This window comes from Heterodontus francisci, chromosome 5 (assembly GCF_036365525.1).
Source record: "Heterodontus francisci isolate sHetFra1 chromosome 5, sHetFra1.hap1, whole genome shotgun sequence".
Lineage (NCBI taxonomy): Eukaryota > Metazoa > Chordata > Chondrichthyes > Heterodontiformes > Heterodontidae > Heterodontus > Heterodontus francisci.
This window is the reverse complement of record NC_090375.1, coordinates 164,613,154-164,640,725: the sequence shown is the minus strand read 5'-3', so window position 1 is coordinate 164,640,725 and position 27,572 is coordinate 164,613,154. Positions and strand designations below refer to the sequence as shown.

The 27,572-nt window shown below is 41.4% G+C and overlaps 2 protein-coding genes across 2 annotated transcripts in view; one reads left to right on the top strand and one right to left on the bottom strand.

Moving 5' to 3' along the window:
• The window catches only part of LOC137369639 (collagen triple helix repeat-containing protein 1-like), a 57,731-nt gene extending 40,518 nt beyond the window's left edge, over positions 1-17,213 (top strand). The window contains exons 3-4 of the mRNA XM_068030973.1: positions 8,237-8,453; positions 17,068-17,213. Coding sequence (XP_067887074.1) covers positions 8,237-8,453; positions 17,068-17,213 — 363 coding nt within the window. The remainder of the gene's footprint in view (positions 1-8,236; positions 8,454-17,067) is intronic.
• A 984-nt stretch (positions 17,214-18,197) lies between these two features.
• LOC137370125 (solute carrier family 25 member 32-like) overlaps positions 18,198-27,572 on the bottom strand; it is a 34,607-nt gene continuing 25,232 nt past the window's right edge. The window contains exon 7 of the mRNA XM_068032316.1: positions 18,198-18,993. Coding sequence (XP_067888417.1) covers positions 18,864-18,993 — 130 coding nt within the window. The 3' untranslated portion in view covers positions 18,198-18,863. The remainder of the gene's footprint in view (positions 18,994-27,572) is intronic.

Genomic DNA, 27,572 nt, shown 5'->3' with positions numbered 1-27,572 from the left:
CCAGGGATCTTGGTTATCATGCAAACAAGGAATCCAGATCAAAGACCCTTCTGAAAGCAGAGTACAAGGTTGTAACACCTGACGGCAATGGGTTTCACTCTCCCAGACTCTCAGATCATAAACAGGGAACCAGGGGCTCAAAATGCAAATATGAGTTGCAATTACTAACACTTGGAAACAAAGGACGGCCCAGTTGGTTTTGAGAGGGACAGACTTATGGACTCTGAATATTGTAAAACAAAAATGACTATTGGCTTTTGATTCTGGATAAATTCAACAGGCTTTCAGAAGTCTGGAGGCCGTAAGGAAAACTGGAAGACACACAGACCAGCAGTGGCAATCTCAGAAGAGAGAGAGAGAAAAAAACCTCTGCTCTCAGAACACTAATACAGTGAAAGGCTGCTAATACTTGAACCTATTTCAAAAGCTGAGGTTTGTGGAGGAAAAAAGACTAAAGGGTCACCAGAGCTCATCTTATGCAAGGAAGTCCAGGTCTAAACTGCTCACAGGAAGTGAGTGAAGAGGATGTTGACTTTGAGAAGGACTGGGAGATTCAACTCATTCCAACTGGGAGGAGTTTGGGACTTTTAACTGCAAAAATATCGCTTCACTGAGGACACTGTATAACGTTTAAATGTAGTGTGGTGTTTTCAAGTGTTTTAATAAGTTAAAGGGAAATACTTTCCTCTGTAATTTAGTGTATTAGCTACTTACAAAGTACTGTTTAGTTAATGTTGATTTTTAGTTTAGTGGTTGTAGCAAAAGTATTATAACATGAAATCTTGTCACGTACTTCTTTAAATTGGTCTGGGGAGTTCACATCTCGTATTTTAACGTTAATGGTCTCACTGAGATCGTAACTATTACAAATATGTTCATTTGTTTCGTAGCATGGATAAGGAACTTATAATGAACTAGATGATCTGCTGTCCTTTTTACCTCGGATCTGGTCACTTATCTCTACAGCAGTTTTACTACCTTTGTATCTTTCTTGCGTGTGCATCTAGTTTCCTCATCCTCTGCTAAAAATCTACTTCATAACATCAGCACCTTAAGGCTTGAATTTTCAAATACCACCTTTTTTAGATATCCCTCTTTCACTCTTTATAAACTTCAGTTAATCTAAAACACTGTATCTCTGTCTTCATAGGAATCATAGAACTCATAGAAAATTAACGACACAGAAGGTGGCCATTCGGCCCATCATGTCTATGCTGGACGATGAAGAGCTACCCAGCCTAATCCCACCTTCCTGCACTAGGTCTGTAGCCCTGCAGGTCACTGGTCTTTTCTTGCAGAGTTTGCACATTCATCACCTCCATCTTTGCTACATTTCACTGGCTCTCTACTGTCAAGCCTATCAATTTCAAGCTCCTTTTATTAGGTTTCAAATACCACCACATTACCACTTTACCTCATGTCAATGATCTTCGCCAGCTATTAATCTCAGCCCAAACTCTACTCTAACACCATTTCCAGCTTTCTGTACTTCACCATAAAAGGCCAATCCTTCAGCCACTCAATTCACTTCCTTCAGAAGTCTCCTTAAAACCTATTCCTATATGTTCAACATTGTCTTCAGTCTATTTTGCCTCTAATATTTTTTGTTCACCATTTTTCTATTCTTCCTTGTAAAGTATTTAGAGACATTCTTCTATGTGAAGGATGCTAAATAAAAGTATGTTGTTGTAATTCTTATTGCTAAGATCCATATTTAATGTCAGCACAGTAGGGACAATTCTCCAAGTGTGCGCCGATGGTGGCTGAAATTTTCACAAGCACATACTTGGAAAATTGTTCCACCTGCAAATTCTGCCAACTGTTAAATAAACAGGGACTCCAGAGACTCAATAACATTAGAGACTAAAACATTAAAATCACATTCTAAGCCTGAGAAATACAAGGTTACCTAAAGGTCAAGTCAAGTAATTTCTCCTAATATAGGAATCCAACATGAAGTACAAGTCCAATGATGGCTCAGTCAGTATCAGGTTCAAGATTTGTAGCAGCCTCAATATTAATGTCTTCAGCAGGCAAGTGCACCTTGAGGAAAGTATTAAATCTTGTGAGCCTGAGTTTTCACAGTTGACATTTGATGCTGATGTCTGGAGAAAAGCAGAGCATTGCTGATGCTACAATTTCCTTGGAAGCCAAAATGCTTGACCTCTAGCCTGTGGTTTCAGACCAGTGCGGGAAAATGTCATAATGTCACAGTATTTTAAAACTATCCACATCACTTAAAGGGATCTTGACAAAAAATTCTCTTTCAGGGTGAACCTGCCTGGATAGTACTGGAAATTCATAAGCAATAGCCATGTACACAATTGTAACATTTAAGTCAAAATGTTCTGGCTTTTACATGTAATAATTCCAAATTGGCATCATATGTGCCCCATAACATTCTCAGATATTAACAAAATACAATTATTATGTGGTACAACAGTCTTGCCCTTCCTTTTCACGAGTGTCTGTAGCTGATATTCACATTTCTGTGTTTCAAAGAACTGGTTCATCTGGACTTCGTCCCTGGAGACATTCACCCAAATGTCAAGTTCCACTAAGGATTCAACCACTGTAACACTGGTATTTAGATATACAGAACCACTTTATAGTGTTCAACCTCTGTAGTGGATCATGAGGAAAAAACTGTCTTCAGAGGTCCTTGACCCAGAAAGAGTCATAGAATGTTGCAGCACAGACGATGCCATTTGGCTCATCAATTCTGCACTGGAATTTTTCTCGATATAAGCCATTGGGTCTAATGGCACTCTCCAGCTCTGTCCCCACACCCTTTAAAATTTCCGTTTTTAAGCACGGGTATAATTGAAGGCTGATAGAAAGCTATGCATGAGCTAATTTCAATTTAGCATATTGTTACATTGACCCCCACCCTCTCAAGTAGGTTCCCTTTCATCAGGTGTTTAGAATGTGCAACTCACTACCTGAAGGAGTAGTTGAGGTGACTAGTATAGATGCACATAAGGGGTAGCTAGATAAACAGATGAGTGAGAAAGAAATATTAGGATGTGTTGAGGGGTTGAGATGATGATGGATGGGAGGAGGCTTCTGTGGAGCATAAACATGGACCTGTTGGGCCGAATGGCCTGTTTTGGTGCTGTAAATACTATGTAAAATCTGTCAGTGGTAGAGAATTTGGTGCAGAATTTGGGGGTGGACGGCAGGAAGGGTGGAAATTTACATTTATATAGAGGAGCACTTCTTGTGTTTCTACACATATTGAATGGCATAACAATATGGTGCATCCAAAAGCAACTGTAACAAGGGACAGATGTCTTATGAAGACTATGGATACCATTACTACTTATACAGCCATGTGTCCAATAGAGGAAGGTAAGTTCCTAAGGCTGTAACTTCCACCTTCACCCCTCCAAGGAAAACCCAAAGATGTTATATAAATATAAAAAGAGCAAGAGGATAACTAAGGAACTAGTAGGGCCAATCAGAGACCAAAAAGGTAGTTTGTGTGTGGTGGCAGAAGATGTGGGCATGGTTCTTAATGAATACTTTACATCTGTCTTCACAAAAGAAGGGAACGATGCAGAAATTGTAGTTAAGGAGGAGGAGTATGAAATATTGGATGGTATAAATGTATTGAGAGAGGAAATATTAAGGGGTTTAACATCTTTGAAAATGGATATGTTACCAGGCCCAGATGAAATCTATCCCAGGCTGCTAAGAGAAGCAAAGGAGGAAATAGTGGAGGCTTTGAACATCATTTTCCAGTCTGGAAGCCTCTTTCCAGTAGAGTTCCACAGGGCTCAGTACTAAATCCCAAGCTTTTCTGGTATATATCAATGATTTAGACTTGGGGTAATGATTAAGAAGTTTGCAAATGATACAAAAATTGTTTGTCTAGTTGATGGTAAAAAAGAGTGCTGTAGACAACAGGATGATATCAATAGACTGGTCAGGTGGGCAAAAAAGTGGCTAATGGAATTCAATCCAGAGAAGTGTGAGGAAATGCATTTGGGGAGGGCAAAAAAGGAAAGGGAGTACACAATAAGTGGTTAGATTCTGACAAGTGTAGAGGAACAGAGGGACCTTGGAGTGTATGTCCCTGAAGGTAGCACAACAGGTAGATAAGTTGGTTAAGAAGACATACTTGATACTTTTCTTAATCAGCGAAAATATAGAATATATGAGCAGGGAGGTTATATTAGATCTATATGAAACACTAGTTAGGCTATAGCGAGAATACCGCGTATAGTTCTGGTTGCTGCATACAGGAAGAATGTGATTGTACTAGAAATGGTACAGAGGAGATTTACGAAGATGTTGCCAGGAATGGAGACCTTTAGCTATGGGGTTATTATTGTGTAGGCAGTCAAGGTAAAGATTAACCCATTGGTCTCTTAAGAAGCCGATAACACTGAAATTGCATGCAAAACAGGGTGTATGTTCCATTTTCCAGCACTAACTTCTTTCAGTTGAATAAGCATAAATTTCACTTCTGGCTTACAAAATGTGATTAATAAATGTTTGACCAGGGAACTCACATGATTGAATTGTCCATTTGTTTGGAGGTACTCAATTTTGAGGGTCAGTTTTGGTGAGAGGTTGTGTAGTGGGTTAAAGCTTAGCATAGTGTGGTACTAAGCAATACTAACTTGGAAGATCCCAAGTACAATATCTGGTCACTGCAGTGTTTGCTTATTTCAGCTAGAGAAGCATTGAGGGTGCTACATTTTCTCTCCGTTCCCTGGGCTAGGAAGAGGGAAGGAAAAATAATCTCAACTAAAGACCTCTGTTGGCAATGGGAGATTATGGACATCAAGCTTCATTTATTTATATTTTCAGATTTTTGACATTGATAAGACACTAATCCAGCTCTTTATGTGTAAAGTGCTCTGAGATTCAGATGAAGTATGAGAAGGGTATATTAATTTTAGTTATGTATTAATATGTTATATTGAAGCTATTTGCTCTGCATCTGATTACAGTATTAAGTATAAATTGATTCAGGAGCAGTGTCATCCCACTCTTGTGCTTGTACTGCAAAGATGTTCTCTGTAGAGTATTCATGCGTGATATTTCAGTACAGGTTAAAACAAAGATGCTAAGTTTCACAATGTATGTTTTCATTATCCATTTGTGTTCCCCAGATGATACACTGAGCAGTTCTGAACTGATTTCGTGTGACTCATTCACTTGGATCAATCTTCATGAAGTCTATTACCAAGAAAATGTTCCGATATTGTATAAGAAAAAAAGAATTACTATTTTAAACCAAGAGTCAGACTATTTTATGGTTTACACAATGTGAATTTACTCTAAAAAGAGCAGTTGTTTCCTTGAAAAAGGTGTTCAAAGGAGAACTGGCAGGCCTTGACGTTTCAGGAAGTGTACTCTGCCCGTCATCTGGAAAAATAACCGGAATGGGTGGAAACACTGGATTTATATGTGGCGAAGAATGCGAGTGCGGGTGGGATCTTACTGCTCATAGGTCATTACATGTTCCTGTTCTTGCTGCTGTTGGTTGGCTAATTATGTTCTGTGATAAGTCGGTACATGCTGGTGCTCTTGCTGCTGATTGGTCAGCTATTGTGTGTCGTGATAAGTTGATATATACTATTGTTCTTGTTGAGGTATGTTAGCTGTTGAGCGGGGTGGTAATGTGTTTTTTGAATAGGGGTAGCCAGAGATCACTAATAAGCGGGCCACTGTCTTGGAGGACAATGTGGCGTTGATAGATCTCCTTTGCCTCCCTGATGCTTCTTGTACACCAGTGTGTAATGGATGAGTTTGGAATTGGACCATTCGATGCAGTGGTTATTGAGTTGAGCATGCTTGACGATGGCTGATTGGTTCCATTCACTGTGTTTGAAGCAGACTTAGTGTTCCTTGTTCCATGAGTCTAGTATGTAGACTGTGGCCTGTTCCTCTGATGTAGATGGGTCTGCTGTCGCAAGGCATGCTGTAAATTCCTGGTTTATTGTTTAGTTTAGTTTAGTTTTAGTTTAGAGATACAGCACTGAAACAGGCCTTTCAGCCCACCTAGTCTGTGCCGACCATCAACCACCCATTTATACTAATCCGACACTGATTTCATATTCCTACCACATCCCCACCTGTCCCTATATTTCCCTACCACCTACCTATACTAGTGACAATTTATAATGGCCAATTTACCTATCGACCTGCAAGTCTTTGGCATGTGGGAGGAAAGATGATTTCTTGCCTTTGTGGTTATATAGGATGGAGTGGAGCTTTTTGGATGTCTTATGTTGGACTTAAATTTTACAGTACGCTGCCTGAAACATCGAGATCTGCCAGTTCTTCTTAGGACTCCTTTCTCAAGGAAACAACTGCTCTTTTCAGAGCAAATTCACATTGTGTAAACTGTAAAATCCTCATATTCACCCTTACTGCTCTCAGCATGAAAACCTTCAAACAACTATTTTAAACTTTAAAGTTTGGGAATAATTTTAACTCAACTCACTGGGCAGTGAATCCATGGGATTGGATGGAATGCCAGTTTTATATTCTTCTCAATACTACTGTCCATTAAATACAATGGAGAATTCAATCGGGCAAGGTGCAAAACCACCGTTGCATATGATCTTGTAATTTTCCCAAGGGTGGGTTAGATTAAAACAGACCCTAAATTTACATCTACAAAAAATCAGATATGTTTGTCTTAAAATACATCTGCAACCAAACATAGGTTATAATTCACCATGGTGTAACCCAAATTTGGGAGAGTTTTAAAATCCATAATGCACAGATGGAATTAATTTCACTTCATTATTTTCTCTTAAATTAATCTTGTATCAAAACAAACTATTTCAATTAAGGTTTAAGTTCAATTTGGATGGTAAGTGCAAAATAAAGATACATAATAGTGAACTGTAGAATACCCAATTCATTCTAAAACTTTTGAAGGTCTTCCTCAAACATGGAATAAATAAGTCCCTGAGAGCATTAGCATGTTTCCCTTCGCTTTCTTTTTGTCAGACGATGACTCATGTTGGGATGCATTTCCAGAGCCACAAGCAACACTATGTACTTTTCCTGATTAACCATTCATCATGGGGGAATGGGAGTAAGTGTCATTTTTTTCTACTGTCATTATGACCCTAAATTTACATCTACAAAAAATCAGATATGTTTGTCTTAAAATACATCTGCAACCAAACATAGGTTATAATTCACCATGGTGTAACCCAAATTTGGGAGAGTTTTAAAATCCATAATGCACAGATGGAATTAATTTCACTTCATTATTTTCTCTTAAATTAATCTTGTATCAAAACAAACTATTTCAATTAAGGTTTAAGTTCAATTTGGATGGTAAGTGCAAAATAAAGATACATAATAGTGAACTGTAGAATACCCAATTCATTCTAAAACTTTTGAAGGTCTTCCTCAAACATGGAATAAATAAGTCCCTGAGAGCATTAGCATGTTTCCCTTCGCTTTCTTTTTGTCAGACGATGACTCATGTTGGGATGCATTTCCAGAGCCACAAGCAACACTATGTACTTTTCCTGATTAACCATTCATCATGGGGGAATGGGAGTAAGTGTCATTTTTTTCTACTGTCATTATGTTTCCCTTAGTAAGTACAGCTACTCCACTACCACCACCTCTTTCCCCTCTCTATCTTGCTTAAGTATGTTATTCCCTGCAATGTTTAATTCCCAGTCCTGATTTTTCTGTCGCTAAGTCTCAGTAATTCCTACTATGTCTGGTTCTTCGCAACATATTATTGCCTTCAGTTCTCCTGTTTTATTATGGACTCTGTATGCATTTCTGTACAGTTTAACTCAATTTTAATAACAGTTCCTCTTACTTTATTTTTAACTATCTTTTTACACTCCTATTCCATAATTCTATTTATTACTTGACCAACTAACTCCTCACTTAGTTTCTTTACTATGCTCTCCTTTCCTGTTTTGTTTATATTGAGGCTGATTTGATTTTCTGTGCATCCCTCCCCCCATTTTACCTTTCCTCTAGAACACGGAACCCATCCCGGACCAGGTGGAGTGCATCCCCTCAGTACAGCTCCTTCCTGTCCTAGTATTTGGCATCAGTGTCTCATGAAAAGGAACTGCTCTTTCCCACACCAGCTCTGTAGCCACTTGCCTTTATAGATATTCACCTATTTGTATGTGGAGGTTAACTAATAGGAGAGTATGTGATTTACAAAATCACAGCATATGTACAATATTTTGACACTGTGTTGATTTTATGCCTATTTGTCTTGCCTCAGGAATGTACATTCACCAAGATGCGCACAGACAGTGCTCTCAGAGTATTATTCACTGGTTCCCTTCGTCTGAAATGCAAAAGCGCCTGCTGTCAGCGTTGGTACTTTACATTTAATGGGGCTGAGTGCAATGGTCCACTGCCAATTGAAGCCATCATCTATCTTGATCAAGGAAGCCCAGAATTCAACTCCACCATTAATATACATCGTACATCTTCAGGTTTGTTTTGAAACACACTTACACTTTAGCAGCCACTTGTTATTTTTTCAGTGAAAATATACTTGCATAAGAATCTGTTATAAAAGTCGGCTCGGATCTGCAAATAAAACCCGACCCGAGCCCAACAGAACCACATCCGACCCCGAGCCTGACCCGGCCCAAGTCCTTCCATTTTCTCCCACGCCCGACCAGACCCGACCATCAGTTAACCTAACCTTCCGTTTTTCACTTTGCTGCTGATCTGCACAAGCTTAAAATAACTGTAACAAAACCACCTTTCTAGTCCAAAAATTACATTAACATTGGAGCCACTTACCTGAGGTTGTGATAGAGCGTGTCCGACCTGGCCCGACCCGACCCGAGCCCGAATGCCAGACCCAGAAGTGTGACCCGACCCAACCCAAACCCGACATGTCGTCAGGTCCCGTCGGGTTTGGGTCGGCTAGCCGCCCTTTAATCTGTTAGTCCAAACATTGCAAATCAAAACCCTGGGGCTGGATTTTCAGTCCATCAGAAGCAGGCAGGGCTGAAAATTAGCCCTGCCAGCCTGTGTGCTGGTTCCCTGGCTCCATCTTGCCTCTGAGTTGTTTTTGCATAGGTGGAATGGGGGTGGGGTGGCAGGGTGGTGGGGGGGGGTGGGGAGCTGGCAGGGCTACCCATCAGCTGACAGGCTCATTAAGGGCCTATTGACGCCAATTAAAGAAGGCTGACTGGAATTTTCCAGTTGGTGTCTAGGTTCCTATAGGCAATAGGGGCCAGTTTAGATGCCTGGAGGTGAGTACCCGGTGACAGGCTAGGGGGTCAGCCCTCCAGGCAGACCTAGAGGCCCTCCCTGCCTACCTGGGGGGTAAGAGCAGCCCCAGATTGCCCTGTAGAGGGGCTTCTCCCCCACAGTGGTGGACTGGTTGCAGAATCTGCTTTTTAAATAAATACTTTAAAAAGCTGAAGAAAGGGTGCCTGTATGTTAAAGCATCCTCTCTCTGACTTACCTTTCATTAGAGTATGCTGTGCCTCTCAAGCTGGAAGGCCTCTGTTTGGCCCTCCAGCTTCAAGAGCCCGCCCACTGTCATTAATTGGAACTCAAACCTGCCCTCTGGCTATTAATTGGCTGCCCCGGGGAAAGTCACAGATAAGTGATTGTTTCACCCCGGGGGTGGGTTTGGGACCCAGAATCAGTCCCAACCTCTGTTTCCTGCCCCCAAAGAGAAAATCTAGCTCCTGGTCTCTGCTGATTTCAGCTGGAACTCTAGCAGAGTCATTATAGTTGTGTATTGTTGGGCTCGGGAGAAAGCAAAAAACATAAGCCTAGAAATTGAATTGTGAAAAATGGGCACCAAAGGGTCCAATATGGCATCTGAGCACTCATATTGGTTAAGGTACCCTGTCATGCTCAAGGCATCCACTGAAAGAGGCATTCGGTCCATTGCCAATGCAAATTGGGGGGCCGAATAGGTATTTCAGACCCCTTCTTGAAATTAGTTGGCACCTGAGAAGTGCTTGCTACAATCAGTTCTCTCGGGCGTACAGCAGCCAAACCACTTGCCTTCAACCAAAAAGCTAAGTAAATCATTTTATAGTTACCTGAATGTGGGGTCAGGAGTGCTCCCCCTGGCTCCACGTTAAAACTGCGGGCTGTGCAGACTAAAGGCCTGCTACCCAACCTGAACCCGACAGGATCCGGTGACATGTGTCAAGTTCGGGTCGGGTCGGGTCAGATCGCACTTCCGGGTCTTCCAGTCTAAGCAGGCCTTTAGTGCAGACAACCACACATACAGTACAGTACTGTATGTGTGTAGACTAGAGTCCTGACAGTGATCATTTCATATTTTTTATATACTGTATATTTTATAATAATTAATCACTCAGGATCTTCCTGGTCTCTACATCTCAGCTGCTCACTAGATAAACTTATAACAAGTATTTCAACCTGTAAAGCAGGAGTCTAGGTAATGTATAATGATATTTTCTGAGCCTTCGGGCAATTGCTGTGTTATTTTAAACAATACAGATACTGGAACAGTGTGGCACAACCTGTTTGGGCACAACTCCATGGGTTTCTGTTTAACTCGTGAACAAAAAATCACTGACTTCTTGGCTCCAATCTTCATCTTTTTAAACAACCTTTCAAGTCCAATTACAGTTTTTGTTGCTTATCGGCACAAACTGAAGAAGTGAAAAACGGATTCGGAATTGGAAGATAGGTAAAGTGAACATTCTGATGGTCGGGTCGGGCTTGGGTGGGGTAGGGTTGAGCTCGGGTCGGTCAGGCGCGAGAAAAAATGGAAGGATTCGGGGCGGGTCAGGCTCGGGTCCGATGTGGTTCTGTCGGGTTCAGGTCGGGTTTTTAATTTTCTGACCTGAGCAGGCCTTTAGTGCAGACAACCACTCGTCGCCCTCCTGATCTCCGTCTCCCTCTCCCAGTCTCACTATTGCTCTGCTGCTTGCGTCTTGCCAGATTTCCATCTTTTTCATGACAGGCATGTTTCCTTTTGGGGCAGGACTAGTACCCCCAGCAATGTGATGTGTTGATGCAAGAGGACCAATTTTGCATGGCCCTCTTGCTCATCAATTTCTTTGCCTGGGTTTCTAACTCCTGAATTTCTAGGCCCAGGTTTCTAACTCCTGATCAATATCCAGTGACAGCTTGATAGAAAAACTTGGTATAAGTAGTATATGGAAGTTAGAATTAGGCTTGGCTGAAAGGAAAACTCCTCCCAGTGGCCACGAAGCGTGGGTGCTTCGTGTGTCCGTAGGCATCAACCAAATTAGCGTTTAACTTTTAATAAATTTCACTTTTCTTCTTTAAACCTAAGAAAGCCTGTTTATGCTCATTTTTTTGCCTTATAATTGGAAAGTGGTGAACAAGGATTTACAAAGGGGGAGCTGAAAACGGTGTGTTGAAAAATAAAATCCTGTTTCAGTAAGACCAGGTGAAGGCTGAAAGGGAACCCATAGACCTCTTTATCTACTTGTTGTAACAGAAATTTGGGTGCTAGCGTCCAGAATTGATCCACAGACAAACGAGAGAAATTGGAAGTGGGAAGCCAAATTGTTCCCAATCAAAAAAAAAGCAAGATTAATACAGGTTTTCTTGCGACTGTGTGTGATTGAATGCGAACATGTCTGCAACTGAAGCTAGTAGCTCTCCAAGCCAGGGTGAAGTAACTTGGGATAAGTTAAAAGCACTGTCTATGGAGGAGTTGAGAAAAATGGCTGAGCAGTGTGGGATCACTATACATGGCAAGGCTAGGAAGTCTGAACTCCTAAGGCTAGTGGCCAACCATTTTTCCCTTGAATCTGAAGAAGCAGAAATAGGGTTAGAAGCCGTTACTGACAGGGTATTGCTGGCAAAGCTACAAATGGAACAGAGGAAACTTGAATTAGAGGAGAGGGAGAAAGAGAGAGTCTTCCAGAAGGAACATGAAGAGAAAGAAAGAGAGGAGAGAGAGAGAGAAAGACAGGAGAAGGAATGAGAGAGAGGGAGGAAAGAGTAAGAGTATTCCAGAAGGAATGCGAAGAAAGAGAGCTGAAGCGGCTTGAGTTAACTAGGGGGCGACAGTGTAACTCTAGTGAAAGCATGGCCAAAATGGAGAAGCATAATTCAGGGTTGGGTACAAAATTGTTAAAACTAATCCCAAAATTCAATGAGAAAGACGTAGAAGCATTTTTTGTGCCCTTTGAGAAACTGGCAAGGCAGCTAAAATGGCCAGCTGAGTCCTGGCCTCTTTTATTACAAAGCAAGCTAACCGGAAAAGCCCCTGAGGTTTATTCCCTGTTGCCAGATGAGAGTTTATCAAATTATGAACTGACAAAAAAGGCTGTGTTTGCTGACAATGCAGCCACAAGGTGGTGCAGTACATGCACATGCGCAAATGCAGGCTCTTCAACTGGAACGTCAGTGTCTGTGACATTCAGGCAGCTGCCAGGATTAAAGATGGCGCTGCTCAATTTATCACAGGAAATGCATATGGCTAGATCGTTCTAGCAAACTAACCTTACATTAAGTTGGATGGAAGCCCAGTAATATGCTACTATGTAGTTATAGGATACCAATTGTAATCCTCAAATCCATTTAATATTCCAATAACCCTATTAAATACAAAAATAATTTTATGATTGAATTTCCATTGGAAAATAGTGAATTGGCACCCTGATCGATGGAAAAGAAAATCGGGCAGAGTATAAAATGTGCGACCAATTTGTTATTGTGATTCGTTTAAATGACTGACTAGGACTGAATTCACCTAAACGCAGCTACGAGCTCCCGCCCCACTGGCCGCTCTCCCCCCTCGGCAACTTACTTTCTCCCCCTCCTCCCCACCAACCGCTTCTGCCCCCATCAGCTGCTTGCTCCAGACCTCGCTGCTGCCCCCAACTGCCCGGCCCATTGTTCCCCGCTCGTGCCACCCTGTCTCTAGTCACTCACTTGCTCTCCACCCCTCCTCCAGCTGCTAGCTCGAGGCTGCGCCACTTCCCTCTTCTCAGCCACTCGTTCCCACGTTTGATCAGTCTCCACGCACCGCCCAAACTAGCAAGGAAGGCCGCAAGGGGTGACGAGGAGCGAGTGGCCGAGAGGAGGGAAGTGGCGTGGCCTACAGCTAGCGGCTGGGGTGGGGGGGTGGGGGGGGCGTGGGGAGTGGGGAAGTGGGGAGTGAGAAGCCAGAGAGCAGGGCGGCGCGAAACGAGGAACAATCGGCCAGGGGAGTGTGGGGGAGCAGCGAGGTCTGGAGCGAGTAGCTGAGGGGAGGAAGCATCGAGGGCTGGAGCGAGTTGCCAAGGGGGGAGAGTTCCAGTCTCCCATTCAGCTGCTTCCTCCATCCAAGTGGGGACTGGAGACCCGATGACGCTTTATCATGCATGTGGGAAGATGGACCAGGCGCAGATATGCGATGACGTTGGTGCTGTGTGATGACATCATCCCGCGCATGTGCTGCTTATTCCTGGCAAGATGTAGCTGCGCCTGTGCGCAGCGTGGCGCACTATGATGTCAGCGGGCGGCTGTGTTGTCAGGAGTCACTTTGGACAAAAAAATGCTATCCTTGGGGCATATGAATTAGTACCCGAAGCCTATCGCCAAAAGTTTTAAACCCTCAAGAAGCAAGCTAATCAAACTTATCTGGAGTTTGAAAGAAGCAGCTGGCTTTTGACCAGTGGCTGAGGGCTGTTAAAGTACAGCTCAGCTATGAGAATCTCCAAGACGTAATTCTGTTAGAGGAATTTAAACACTCCCACTCTCCATAAAGATACATGAGGAGGAGCAACGGCTCCAGAGAGCCCAGCAAGCGGCTGTTCTGGCCGATGAGTTTGCTTTAATTTATAAGTCAGTTTCCCAGGGGAGAACCTTTTCTAGTCACCCCAACAAATCCGAAAAGGACAAAGGGTGGGAAGGTGATAGGAGTCCAAGCAGTCTTGGGAGAAAAAGAAAAGCAGAAGTCACAGGGGGCCCTCCTCTAGCCAAAAAGGAAGGTAATTTGAGCAGGAGTGAGACCCGGAGACCTGTGTGCTTCCATTCTAAAAAGGCAGGCCATCTAAAAGCTGACTGCTGGAAACTAAAGGGAAAACCTGTAGGGTTAATTGGGGAACACCCACTCATTGAAGATAGGAACCTGATGGCAAGCACAGCAGAACAAGCTGTGGCTTTAACTGCAGTAAGAGTGAGACCCAGGAAGCTTACGGCTGCAAGTGGAGTAAAAGCTAATAGGATTCCTGAAGGTTATCAGAGTTTTGTGTTTGAAGGGAAAGTAACCCCATATCCCTCGTGTGGGGCAAGCAAGCCCATAATAATTCTCAGGGACACAGGAGCCACTAGATCCATTTTACTGGGAAAAGGCCTGACCTTTCCCACAGAGACTGCAGTGAACACCAGAATGGTGGTGAATGGTATTGGAGGGTAGTGTATGCCTGTACCTGTACAGGTGCACCTGGAGTGTGACCTAGCTTCAGGACTGGTGACCGTCGCAATTGTCCCTAGTTTGCCTGTGGACAGGATTGACCTGCTCCTAGGTAATGACCTGGCAGGGGTGAAGGTGGTAGCCCCCCCAGTAGGGAAAGAAAAACTTCAGGAGGTTAGAGAGACAAGGCAGCGGCAGGAGACAGACCCCTGTGGTTTCCCTGAACGTGTAGTGGATCAGGCCATGATCAAACCCGCTCCCCCAGAGGACACTGAATTGGCACTGCAGGCAGATGACCAGGTCTGTCTGTCTGAGACATTCTTTGGAAAGTTAGGAGACCCAGGGAATGAATTAAATGTATTTACTCTAGCTGAGGCTCAACAAGCCGACCCAGTATTGCGAGAGTTAGCATGGGCTGTCCAGTCTGAAAGTGAAGTAGAGGGAGTCCCTGATTGCTACTATTTAAAGAATGAGGTACTGATGAGGAAATGGAGTTCTTCTGACAGACCTGACAGCAAGGAATGGACAGTGGTTCACCAGTTAGTGGTGCTGCAGAGAAATATTAAGAAGGGCCCACGAGACTACAGTGGCTGTACATGTCGGTAGACAAAAGACCAAAGCCCGCAAAAGACAGTGGTTTGACTGGCCAAAACTCCACAAAGATGTGGTGGAGTAATGCAGGAGTTGCCACATGTGCCAGGTTGAGGGGAAACCCCAACCTACAGTGAAACGTGAACCCCCAAGTCCTGTACCGGTGTTAGGAGGACCCGCCAGCAGAGGGCTGGTGGACTGTAAGGGATCCCCGCCGAGAATAAAAAGGGACAGGCGGGCACAAGGCTAGCAAAAGGTTAGACAGGGAAGGGGAAAAAGTGACCAAGAGGGCAGGTTAAAGGGCATCCTGGAGGAATCCTGGATGAAAACCCCTACTGTCCAGTCAGCCAACCCCGAGAAAAGTGAAATGTTATACTCCACATCCTAGTATGTAAATGCAGACACTAGAAGCACCCCACCAGAGTTGCAAACAGCATGTACGGGAACCTGCAAAGACAAAGAAAGACCTCTAGGGGGCAGAGAAACCGTGAGGGTGATGCCTCACCAAGTCAAAGTGCCACAGGGGAGTCCAGTAGTCTGCACAAATACCTGCAGGCAGGAGAATCCTGGAGGACAAAGGGGAGATTAGCAAAGAATCCTCCCCCACAGGCAGGATCAAAGAGAACCACCCATCTGAAGTCAAAAGCCTTTGCATGACTCAGCAAAGCACTGACAGTTCAGCATAGACATGCCCACTCCTGACTCTCCTGGGAAAAAAAAAATTGCAACTCAGGGCTAATTAAACCTAATCATTTCAAAGACCTTAGGCAGCCATGGAAATGAGCAAACTGAAGAAAAACTTCCCAAAGAACCACATGTTCTCTGGGATGCCAAAAAGGGGGCAATTAAAGCAGCACCGGCACCAAGAAAAGCCAGGCTGTAATAAGTTTTAGGATTTATAAATGAATGAGAGAAATACATGTTTTTTTTCTGTATCATATTTTCTTTCAACCTTTTAAATGAAATGCGCTTTTGTCAAAGCGCATTTCATTACACTGGGTGTGGAGGTATCATGCAGGCCCCCACCTGTCAAGAATGAGGCACATTGGTTTTGTCATATGAACATTGATTTTGAACTATTGCTGGAGCGAGGAAATGACTTGTTGAACAGATCAGCCGTGGCTGGAAAAAAACATTTGCATACTGACAGTGTTTGTGTTGACAAAGGGCCATTCCCTGACACATTAAACCCACAATGGATGTTGATCACCGGACAGTTGGGGGAGAGGGGGGAATGCATGCCAGGGCCTGCTGGTGTGATGCAATCCACAGAGGTCAGGACTGGTTGGACCAGCTGGTCACATGAATAACTGGCTGTTCCAGGGTTTTTTGAACTGGCCACAGAGAGTTTGGGAAGACAGTTTGCTGCTGAACTGAGAAGATCTCTCCTGCCTGCTCTCATCTCTTTCGTACAAGCCTCTGAATCCATTGAAGACACATGTACCCCAAGAGAGAAAAGTCTCCCACAGCGAACAAAGTTTAAGAATAATACTGAACCCCAACGAAAACAAGACTTACCTCCAATCAAGGTCTCTACAGTGAGCTCGAAGAACCGTAACAAAAACTCTTCAGATATTGCCTCAAACTTTTCCAGTTTATTTTTCTCTTTTCTGTCTCTATTTGCCTGTGTTTATCGCGTATGCATGCTAGAGTGGGCATGTCCTGTATCCACAGGCGTCAACCGAATTGAACTTTAAGTTCAAGTTTAATAAATTTCAACTTTTCTTCTTTAAACCTAAGAAAACCTGTTTGTACTGGTTTCTTTGCCTTACAATTGGAAAGCCGTGAACAAGGATTCACCAAGGGGAGCTAAAAAGTGTTTTAAAATAGAATCCTGTTAAGACCAGGTGAAGGCTGAGAGGGACCCCTAGACACCTTTCTCACCTGGCTCTAACACATTGAAAAAGAAATATAAAAATATTAAAAGGAAATTTGTCACATGTATGGGTAGGAAGAGTTAGGGAAAGAATAAATGCAAAAATTTAGTGGGAAATCTTAGTGTGGTTTATAATGTGATGCTTTTCTTCACAAGGAAACTGGACTTATATGGCAACTTTGTTTAAAAAAAGCTTTAAATTAATTATGTTTGTTCTTTGCACCTTTCTAATAAATTTCTATTCAATTTTTCACAGTGGAAGGGCTGTGTGAAGGAATCAATGCTGGACTAGTCGATATTTCAGTCTGGGTTGGGTTGTGCTCAGATGGCTATCCACAAGGTGATGCTTCTACTGGCTGGAACTCAGTATCACGGATGATAATCGAGGAGCTGCCAAAATAGCTTTGTTTCTATAAGCTGAAAACTATCAAGAGCCATTCCTGCTCTTTCCGAAACAATTTGAAGGAAAATTATCTTCATAAAAAATGTTTCACATGTATATTTCTAATTAAAAACTTTGGTAACTTTAAAATGCCCAGTGAAGTTTAAAATCAACATGAAGTTCACTTTAACCAAATGGGAAAGTCTATATATTGCAGTTGTACTTCTGTACCTGAACTTTCAAGTAAGTATGGAAATACAAGTGAAACTTAAGATTATATGGGAGTAATTTTGACCTGTGTGATAGTGTAAACCAGGTAATATCGACTTAGCTACTCATTATACATCTCTCCCGATTTTCATGAAAACATATGATGAATGGCTGAATCAACATCACCCAAAGTCATTTTGCTACCCTTTTGTTTATTTGAACAAAATGTACCTTCTCAATTAATTTTAAGCACTGTACTCCTTAGTATTAGAAAATTGCAAAAGTTTGCATATTTTTAGAACATTTGTATAAGTCTCTCTAGAATACTGGATTTTCAAGTTATTAAATAAAAAGCAACCTGGATGATTTGAATAATGCAAGTTTACTGTAAGATGAGAAGAAATTATCAAATTCAACCTGGATATACTAGCCTTAGCAGACTAACCAGAGCTTAGATAACAATGCAAGTAGTGATCTGAATGTTCAGATTTATTTGATCTGAATCTGTTCCTACATCTTCAAGGTTTGTATATAATTCAAAAGAAGCTTCACTGTGCTAAAGTAGAGAAATGTCCATCTCCAACAGTGACACTTAACTCTTTTGTTTGCAGTCAGCAACTAAACAAGTATTTTAAGTCTGCGCACAGGAAAAAGCCTCAATAGAGGATGCATCAAAATTGTAATTTGGGAGTTGACCACCACCAATAACTGATTGATGAAGACCATCAAGGTCATTACTTTATTCAAACTCTTTAGTTATGTTCTTTTGTGATGTAGATGTAGTTAGACAGGTCTTAAAAATTAAGATTTTTATTTAGTTTTGCCATTTGGAAAAAAGTTCATTGCAATATATAGATTTAATGACATTATGATAGTACACTCACATATAGGCTTGTAAACTTTCCCAGAGCACAATACGCAAACTTTTCCTATTGAATCATAATTAACTTAACTTATTGTTAAATTTTAAATAATATAACCATTAATTAACAGTGCATTATTTTACCAAACTTATTTTATTACAAAAGATCATTGCAAGGGTATTAAACACAAAATACTGCTTTTATCAATTCAGTTTGACATTACTTGCTACTTGTTAACTGTTATTTGCTGATTATAGTGTCAGGAAATTGGATCCTTAAAAGGAAAACATTAAATATTAATAACTATTTTACCCAGAAATAATATCTAACCCTCAGAAGTTTATCTGAGTTTGAGGGATGGGCAATAAATGCTGGCCTTGCCAGTAACACCCACATCCCATGAATGAGAAAGAAACTGAGATAATAACTATATCTGCAGACATTGCAGATTTACAAAATGAAATGAATAATATTTTAACAGCAATATTTAGAATACTACTGTTGCAGCTGGAGCTTCTGCAAGTGATAATTAAACAGCACTTGATGTTTGCCTCCTGCTTGCAGATTTTTTTTGGTAAAGTGACATGCCTCCAAAGATCAGGATTGTCGGAAATCAAGCAAAAATTGTGATACATTTTCGTATACCAGAAACGTAATGCAACATGCAGGAGTCACTTTAAGAACATTTGGGATAAGTCCTTTGTAAAATCCATAAACCCCTTCATTCCTGAAAAAGAAAATGGCAATTTTCAATTTTTGTATTCCACATTATTAAAATGTAACCTTCCATTTACTTACAAATAATTCTTTTATTTTATTTTAGTCACAACACAATTACTAGAAAAAAACCTGATTTGACAACCAGGGAGTTCCCTTTACATTGTCAGGAACTCCATACACTCAAGCTAGCCTGAAGTTCTTAAAAACCAATTATCAACTTTTCGAATTACAACCACTGTTATGGAGCCAAAAATAGTTTTGAATTTAATGAGCCATGTCCCACGTACAGCAAATAATATGATCAATTAATCTGACATTAGTTGAAAGAGAAATATTAGAATACCCTGCTCCTCTTCGTATTGTAGCATAACACTGGAACAGAAATTGAACATCTCATCTGAAAGATGGCAACTCTGATCATATTGGATTTCTTCAGAGTACTTAAATTTACCTCTGGAATTTCTGCGAGGATTCTTCCGATCTCCTGCTGTAACTTTAGAAGATTGGTAGGATCAGCTTTTTATGGCATTTCTCTACCAATCTTCTGCCACTTTCAGGCAGAGATTGGGGAACCCTTGCAGAAACTGTACCTGCAAATAATCAAGTCCTGGAGTGGTGCTTGAGTCACAACCTTTTGACTCAGATGACCAACTAAGCCAAGCTGAAACACTGGGAGTAAAGAAACCATATGACCATGGTGAAAAGCAGACATGTTCATCTGGGTCAATATGCTGGCTATATGACAAGCACTGCACAAGCACCAAAAGATCCCTTTGGTTAGCCTAATACATACAACATCAACAATCTGCATAAATATTGCATCATTAACATAGATAAATATTCCAAGGAGCTTCACAGAAATGTAATCAGTCAAAATAAGTTCCAAGACAAAAGGGACAATCAAACGATTGGTCTTATGCAAGGCTTTAGAAGAGGAGATGATGTCATAGAATGGTTACAGCACAGAAGGAGCCCATTCGGCCTGTTGTGCCTGCGTTGGCTTTCTGAAGAGTTACTCAGCTAGTCCCATTCCCTATCCCTGTAGCCCTGCAATTTATTTATTTCAGGTGCTTTTGTCCAATTCCCTTTTGAAAGCCATGATTGAATCTCTCTATCTATTCTGTCTAGACCCCTCATGATTTTGAGCAACTCTACTGAATCTCCTTTCATCCTTCTCTTTTCCAAGGAGAACAACTCCAACTTCTCCAGTCTATCCACAAAACTGAAGGCCGAATCATTGTTTTATAAAGGTTCTTCATAACCTCTTTGTTTTAATACTCTATGCCTCAATTTATAAAGCCCAGGATCCCACATGCCTTTTTAACCATTATCTCAACATGCCCTGCCACCTTCAATGATTTGTGCATGTATATCCGCAGCTCTCTCTGTTCCTGCACCTCTTTTAGAATTGTACCCTTTATTTTATATTGTCTTTCCTCCTTCTTCCTAGCAAACTGTATCACCTCACACTTCTCTGTATTAAATTGCATCTGCCACATGTTCGGCCATTCTACCTACCTGTCTCATGTCCTCTTGAACTTATCATTATCCTCTTCGCAGTTCACAATATTTCCAAGTTTTGTGTCATCTGCAAATTTTGAATATGTGTCCTGCACACCAAAGTCTAGGTCATTAATATAGATTAAGAAAAACAGTGAGGGATCAAGTGAGGGAAGATGTGATAAATGAAAGATAGAGGAAATAGCAAGAGAGCAATAAGGATAATGATAATCAGAGTGTGGCAGCAAGGGACAGTGCGTACAAACTCAAGAGTGAGCCAGCAGATAAGACTAGAGGTTGTGAACTAACAGAATGGGGGGGGTTTGGGAGAGGGGAGATTTAGAAATCCAAAGAGAAAGGCCAAGGCATCGGAACAGTATAGTGGGTAAAGACAAGCAGAATGGGACAGGAAGGGCCAGAGAGTTTAGCAAAAATTATACATCAGCAAATAAGGTCATTGAAGGGAATAGAAGCGAACTAATGAAATTAGAGGTTCTTTATCTGAATGTGCGAAGCATCTGCAATAAGATAGATGAACTAGTGGCACAAATAGATATAAATGATTTAGATCTAATCGCCATTACAGAGACATAGATACATAGTAAGGTTAGGAAGTAAACATTCCTGGGTACACAATATTTCGGAAAGACGGCCAGAATAGCAAAGTAGCCCTGATGGTAAAGGGCATTAGAGAGAGAGGATCTGGCCTTCAAAAATCACAAAGTAGAATCAGTATGGGTGGAAATAAGGAATAGCAAGAATCAGAAAACACTGGTGGGAGTAGTTTACAGGCCCCCTAACAGTCGTTAAACTGTTGGACAGAACATGAAACAAGAAATTATTGGAGCTTGTAACAAAGGCAATGTAATAATTGTGGGGCACTTTAATCCTCACGTAGACTAGGACAATGAAATAGGCAACAGTGGTCTAGAAGATGAGTTTGTAGAATGTTTTGGGGACAGTTTCTTGGAATAATACGTTGCAGAGCCAACTAGGGATAAAGCTATCTTAGATTTAGTATTGTGTAATGAAGCAGGGTTAATTAGTAATGTTATGGTAAAAGATCCATTGGGAAACAGTGATCATAATACCACTGAATTCCATGTTACGTTTGAAAGTGACATCCTCCAAACAGGAATCTTAAACTTAAAGCCAATTACTTAGGTATAAAGAGAGAACTGGCTAAGGTAAATTGGGTAAATAGACTAAAAGGTATGGTGGTAAATGAACAGTGGGAAACCTTTGAAGAAGGAATTCAAAATGTTCAACAAAAACATATTCCATTGAAAACAAAAATTCAGCAAGAAAGGCCCATCCATGGCTCACTCAGGAAGTTAAGGGTAGTATTAGATTAAAATAAGAGGCTTACAATGTTGCAAAAGAGTAGCATGTCTGAGGACTGGGAGTGTTTTAGAAACCAGCGAAGGGCCACCAAAAAGTTGATAAAAAAGGAAAAAATAGAATGAGAGTAAACTAGCCAGCAATATAAAAACAGATCGTAAGAGCCTTTATAGGTATATCAAAAGAGGGTAGCTAAAGTAAACATTGGTCCCATAGAAGCAGAAACAGGAAAATTATCATGGGGAATGAGGAAATGGCAGAGGCCATGAGCAAATATTTTTCATCTGTCTTCATAGTAGAAGACACAAATTCCATACCAGAAATAGACAGTAACCTAGGGGCTAAAGAGAGTGAGGAAATTAATATCAGCAGAGAAAAAGTATTGCAGAAAGATAACGGACTAAAATCTGATAAATCTCCAGGACCTGATGGCCTACACTCTAAAAGAGACAGCTGTGGAGATAGTGGATGCGCTAGTTATGATTTTCCAAATTTCCTTAGATTCAGGAACGGTTCCATAAGATTGGAAGTTGGCAAATGTTATACCGCTTTTCAAGAAAGGAAGGAGAGAGAAAACAGGGAACAGCAGGCCAGTTAGCCTAACATCAGTCGTTGGGAAAATGCTGGAATCTATTATTAAGGAAGTCCCAACAATGCACTCAGAAAAGCATAGTGTGATTAGAACAATTCAACATGGTTTTACTAAAAGGAAATCCTGTTTGACAAATTTATTAGAATTTTTTGAGGATGTAACTATTAGGGTAGATAAAGGGGAACCAGTGGATGTAGTATACCTGGATTTCCACAAGGCATTCGATAAGGTGCCACACAAAAGGTTAATAGGCAAGATAAGTGCTCATGGAGTTGGGGTAATATATTGGCATGGATAGATGATTGGTTAACAGACAGGAAGCAATGAGTGCACATAAACGGGGCATTTTCAAGTTGGCAGGCAGTAAATAGTGGAGTGTTGCAAGGATCAGTGCTGAGGCCTCAGCTATTTACAATCTATATTAATGACTTAGATGAAAGGACAGAGAGTAATGTATCTAAGTTTGCTGATGATACTAAGGTAGGTGGAAAGATAAGCTGTGGGGAAGACAGAGAGGCTGCAAAGAGATACAGACACGTTTAGTGAGTGGGCAACAAGGTGGCAGATGGAGCATAATGTGGGGAAATGTGAAGTTATGCACTTTGGTCATAAGTATAGAAAAGCAGAATATTTTTTAAAAGATGTGAAACTTTTAAGTGTTGATGTTCAAAGAGACTTGGGTGTGATTGTACAAGGAATGCAGAAAGTTAACATGCAGGTACAGCAAGCAATTAAGAAGGAAAATGGCATATTGGCCTTTATTGCAAGGGGATTGGAGTACAGGAATAAGGAAGTATAGCTACAATTGTACAGGGTTTTGGTGAGACCACATCTGGAGTACTGTGTGCAGTTTTGGTCTCCACATTTAAGAAAGGATATATTTGCATTGCAGGCAGTATAGCAAAGGTTCACTAGATTGGTCCCTGGGATGAGGGGGTTGTCCTATTATGAGCGGCTAAGTAAATTGGGCCTATATTCTCTGGAGTTTAGAAGAATGAGCGGTGATCTCATTGAAACTTATAAGATTATAAAGGGGCTGGATAGGGTAGACACTGAGAGATTGTTTCTGCTGGCAGAGCAGTCTAAAACACGGGGGCACAGTCTCAGGATAAGGCGCCGATCATTTAGGACTGAGATGAGGAGAAATTACTTTAGTAAAAGGATTGAGAATCTTTGGAATTCTCTACCCCATAGGATCGTGGAGGCTCCATCATTGAATACATTTAAGGCTGGGATACAAGAAACACAAGAACACAAGAGATAGGAACAGCAGTAGCCCATTGGCCCATCAAGCCTGCTCTGCCTTATAAATCATCATGGCTGATCTTAGGATTCAACTTTCCGGCCCACTCGTCATCCCTTGATAAAGACAGTTTTTTGGTCTCTAAGGGAATCAAGGGATTTGGCGAGCGGGCGAGAAAGTAGAGTTGAATCCGAAGATCAGCCATGATCATTTGAAGCTGGAGGAGGCTCAATGGGCCATATGGTCTACTCCTGCTCCTATTTCATGTGTTCCTAGTACCATTCCCTGGGGAACTCTATTATAAACTTTCCTCCAATCCCAAAAACAACCATTCACCACTACTCTCCATTTCCTGTCACTCAGTCAACTTCGTATCCATGCTGCCACTATCCCTTTTATTCCATGGGCTTCAACTTTGCTGGCAAGCCTGTCATGCAGCATGTTATCAAACGCCTTTTGGAAGTCCATGGGCATCACTCAACTGCATTACCCTCATCAACCCTCTTTGTAACCTCATCAAAAGTCAATCAAGTTAGTTAAATACAATTTGCCTTTAACAAATCCATGCTGTCTTTCCTTCATAATAGTTGTCCAAGCGACTGTTAATTTTGTCCCGGATTATTGTTTCTAAAGAGCTTTCCCACCACCTCGGCAAAACTGACTTGCCTGAAGTTGCTGGGTTTATCCTTACACCCTTTATGGAACAAAGGTGTAATATTTGCAATTCTCTGGCACCACCCCCATATCGGAGGAGAATTGGAAGATGATGATCAGCGTCACTAAAATTTCCACCCTTACTTCCCTCAGCATCCCATCCAGTTCTGGTGACTTATCAACTTTAAGTACAACCAGCTTTCTAATATCTCCTTATTATCAATTTTTAACCCATCCAGTATTTCAATGACCACTTCTTTGACTTTGGCAGCATCTTGTTCCTTGGTAAGTACAGATGCAAAGTACTCATTTAGTACGTCAGCCATGCTCTCGGCCTCCATGTATAGAACCCCTTTTCGGTTCCTGATCGTTCCCACCCTTCCTCTTACTACCCTTTTACCATTTATATGCTTATAGAAGACTTTTGGATTCCATATTGTTAGCTATCCGTCTCCTCTCATACTCTCTCTTTGTCTCTCTGATTTCCTTTTTCTTACCTTTTGAACTTGCTATATTCAGCCTGGTTCTCACTTGCATTATCAACGTGACATCTGCCATATGCACCCTTTGTCTGCTTCGTCTTACTCTCCACATCTTTTATTATCCAGGGAGCTCTGAGTTTGGTTGCCCTACCTTTCCCACTTATGGGGTATATATTTCGACTGTACCTGAACCATCTCCTCTTTAAAGGCAGCCCACTGAGTCGTTTTAGTTTTGCCTGCCAATCTTTGATTCCAATTTACTGGGACAGATCTGTTCTCACCCCAGTGAAAGAGGCCCTCCTCCAATTTACTATTTTTACTCCAGATTGCTCCTTGTCCTTTTCCATAAATCTTTTGATACTATGATCACTGTTCTCTAACATTCCCTTACTGACACTTGATCCACTTGACCCATCCCATCTCCCAGAACCAGCAATGCCTCCTTCCTCATTGGGCTGGAAATATACTGATCAAGAAAATTCTCCTGAACACACTTCAGAAACTCTTTTTCCTCTCTGCCCTTTACGCTATTACTATCCCAGTCTATATTAGGAAAATAGAAGTCTCCCGTTATCACTACTCTATAGTTTTGCATCTCTCTGTAATTTCCCTACAAATTTGCTCCTTTCCCACTAGTTGGTGGCCTAAATAACATTTCGGGAGAGGGTTCCAGAATTTAGGACCCAGACAATTGATAAAAGATAAGACGGATTAATGGGAAGAGGAATTGAAAATCTAGGTGGTGATCGATTTGTTCAAGATTACATCAGTAGTCACATTTTCCAATGAGAGGGGACGCAGTGAGAAGATACATTTGCCTGTGTGAGACATTGCCAGTGAAGTTGGAATTTGGTGTTCGTGGGAATTCGGTGCAGAGGGGGAAGGAGGGGGTCCTTTTCCTGCCTTTTTAACCTCCAGCAGCTGGTGAGTCTTCTTCCTTTGACTCCAAGGTAGGTGATTGGTTGGTGAGTGCTTTATCATTTATCTTTCAAAACTCAGGTAATTTTAGAAATTGTAAGGTTTTTATTTGGTAATACTAGTTATGCTTAGTAGATTGGGAAAGAGTGAAAGTTAATTAAGAAACACAGCCCTGTTTCACACCACTCAGAATAGGAAAGGGGTCTGATGAGGCGCCGCTATGCTGAATTGTGCCTTTCATATTGTCATGGAATAAGATGATACTTAGTAGCTTTGGTGGACATCCGATCTTTGCTAGTAGTCTGAAGAGACCACGTTTGCTGACGAGGTCAAAGGCTTTGGTGAGATCAATGAATAAAGGTCCTGCATATTATGGGGCATATGATGTTCAAGAAGAATAGGAAGATAGATAAAGGTGGCGGGGTAGCACTCTTAATCAAGGATGGCATTGCTGCAATAGTTAGAAATGACCTTGGTTCAGGAGAGCAGGCTGTAGAATCAGTTTGGGTGGAGATGAGGAATAGTCGGGGAAAGAAGTCACTAGTGGGAGTTGTCTACAGGGCCCCCAACAGTAATCATAATGTAAGAAGTATATAAGAAGAAATATTGGGTGCTTGTGATAAAGGGACAGCAGTAATCATGGGTGATTTTAATCTACATATAAACTGGAAAAATCAAACTGGCTATAGTAGCCTGGATGAGGAGTTCATAGAATGCTTTCAAGCTAGTTTCTTAGAGCAGCATGTTCTGGAACCAACCAGAGAGCAGGTTATATTAGACTTGGTATTGTGTAATGTGACAAGATAAATTAATGACCTCAGAGTAAAGGCACCTCGAGGTAGCAGCGACCACAATATGATTGAATTTTATATCCAGTTTGAAAGTGAGAAGGGCAGGTCTAAGATTGTATTTTAAACTTAAATAAGGGCAACTATATGGGCATGAAAGCAGAGCTAACTGAAGTGAACTGGCTTACTAGGCTAGGAGACAGATCAATAGAGAGGCAGTGGCAGACATTCAAGGGCATATTTCAGAATACTCAGGATAAGTATATTCCTACTATAAAGAAAAAATCTAAAGGGAGGACCCACCATCCGTGGTTAACTAAAGAAGTTAACGAAAGCATCAAACTTAAGGAAAAGGCATATAATTGGCAGGTCAGACGACTGGTCAGAACATAAAGAACGGCAGAGAATGACTAAAAGGTTAATCAGGAGAAAGAAATTAGAGTATGAGAGGAAGCTAGCTAGAAATGTAAAAACGGATAGCAAGAGTTTCTACAGGGCATTTAAAAAGGAAAAGAGTAAGCAAAGTGAGTGTTGGTCCTCTAGAGAGTGAGAATGGAGAGTTAATAGTAGATAATAAGGAAAAGGTGGATGAAATAAACAAATATTTTGCTTCTGTCTTCATTATCGAGGATATGAAAAACCGGCAAGTACCCTGGTCCTCATCCAAGGGTCTCAAAAAAGGTGGCTAATGAGGTAGTAGATGCGTTGGTGTTAATTATTCAAAATTTGCTAGATTCTAGAAAGGTTCCATCAGACTGGAAAATAGCAAATATAACCCCTCTATTCAAGAAGTGGGGGGAGGGGCAAAAACAGGCAACTATAGGCCAGTTGGCTTGATGTCTGCCGTGGGGAAGGTGTTAGAATCGATCATTAAGGAGGCTATAGCTGGGCACTTAGAAAAATTCAAGGTAATCGGGAATAGTCATGGCTTTGTGAAAGGGAAATCATGTTTAACCAATTTATTAGAGTTCTTTGAAGGAGTAAGAGAAGCCCGTTGACATACTGTACTTGGATTTCCAGAAGGCATTTGACAAGGTGCCACATAAAAGGTTATTGCACAAAGTAGGA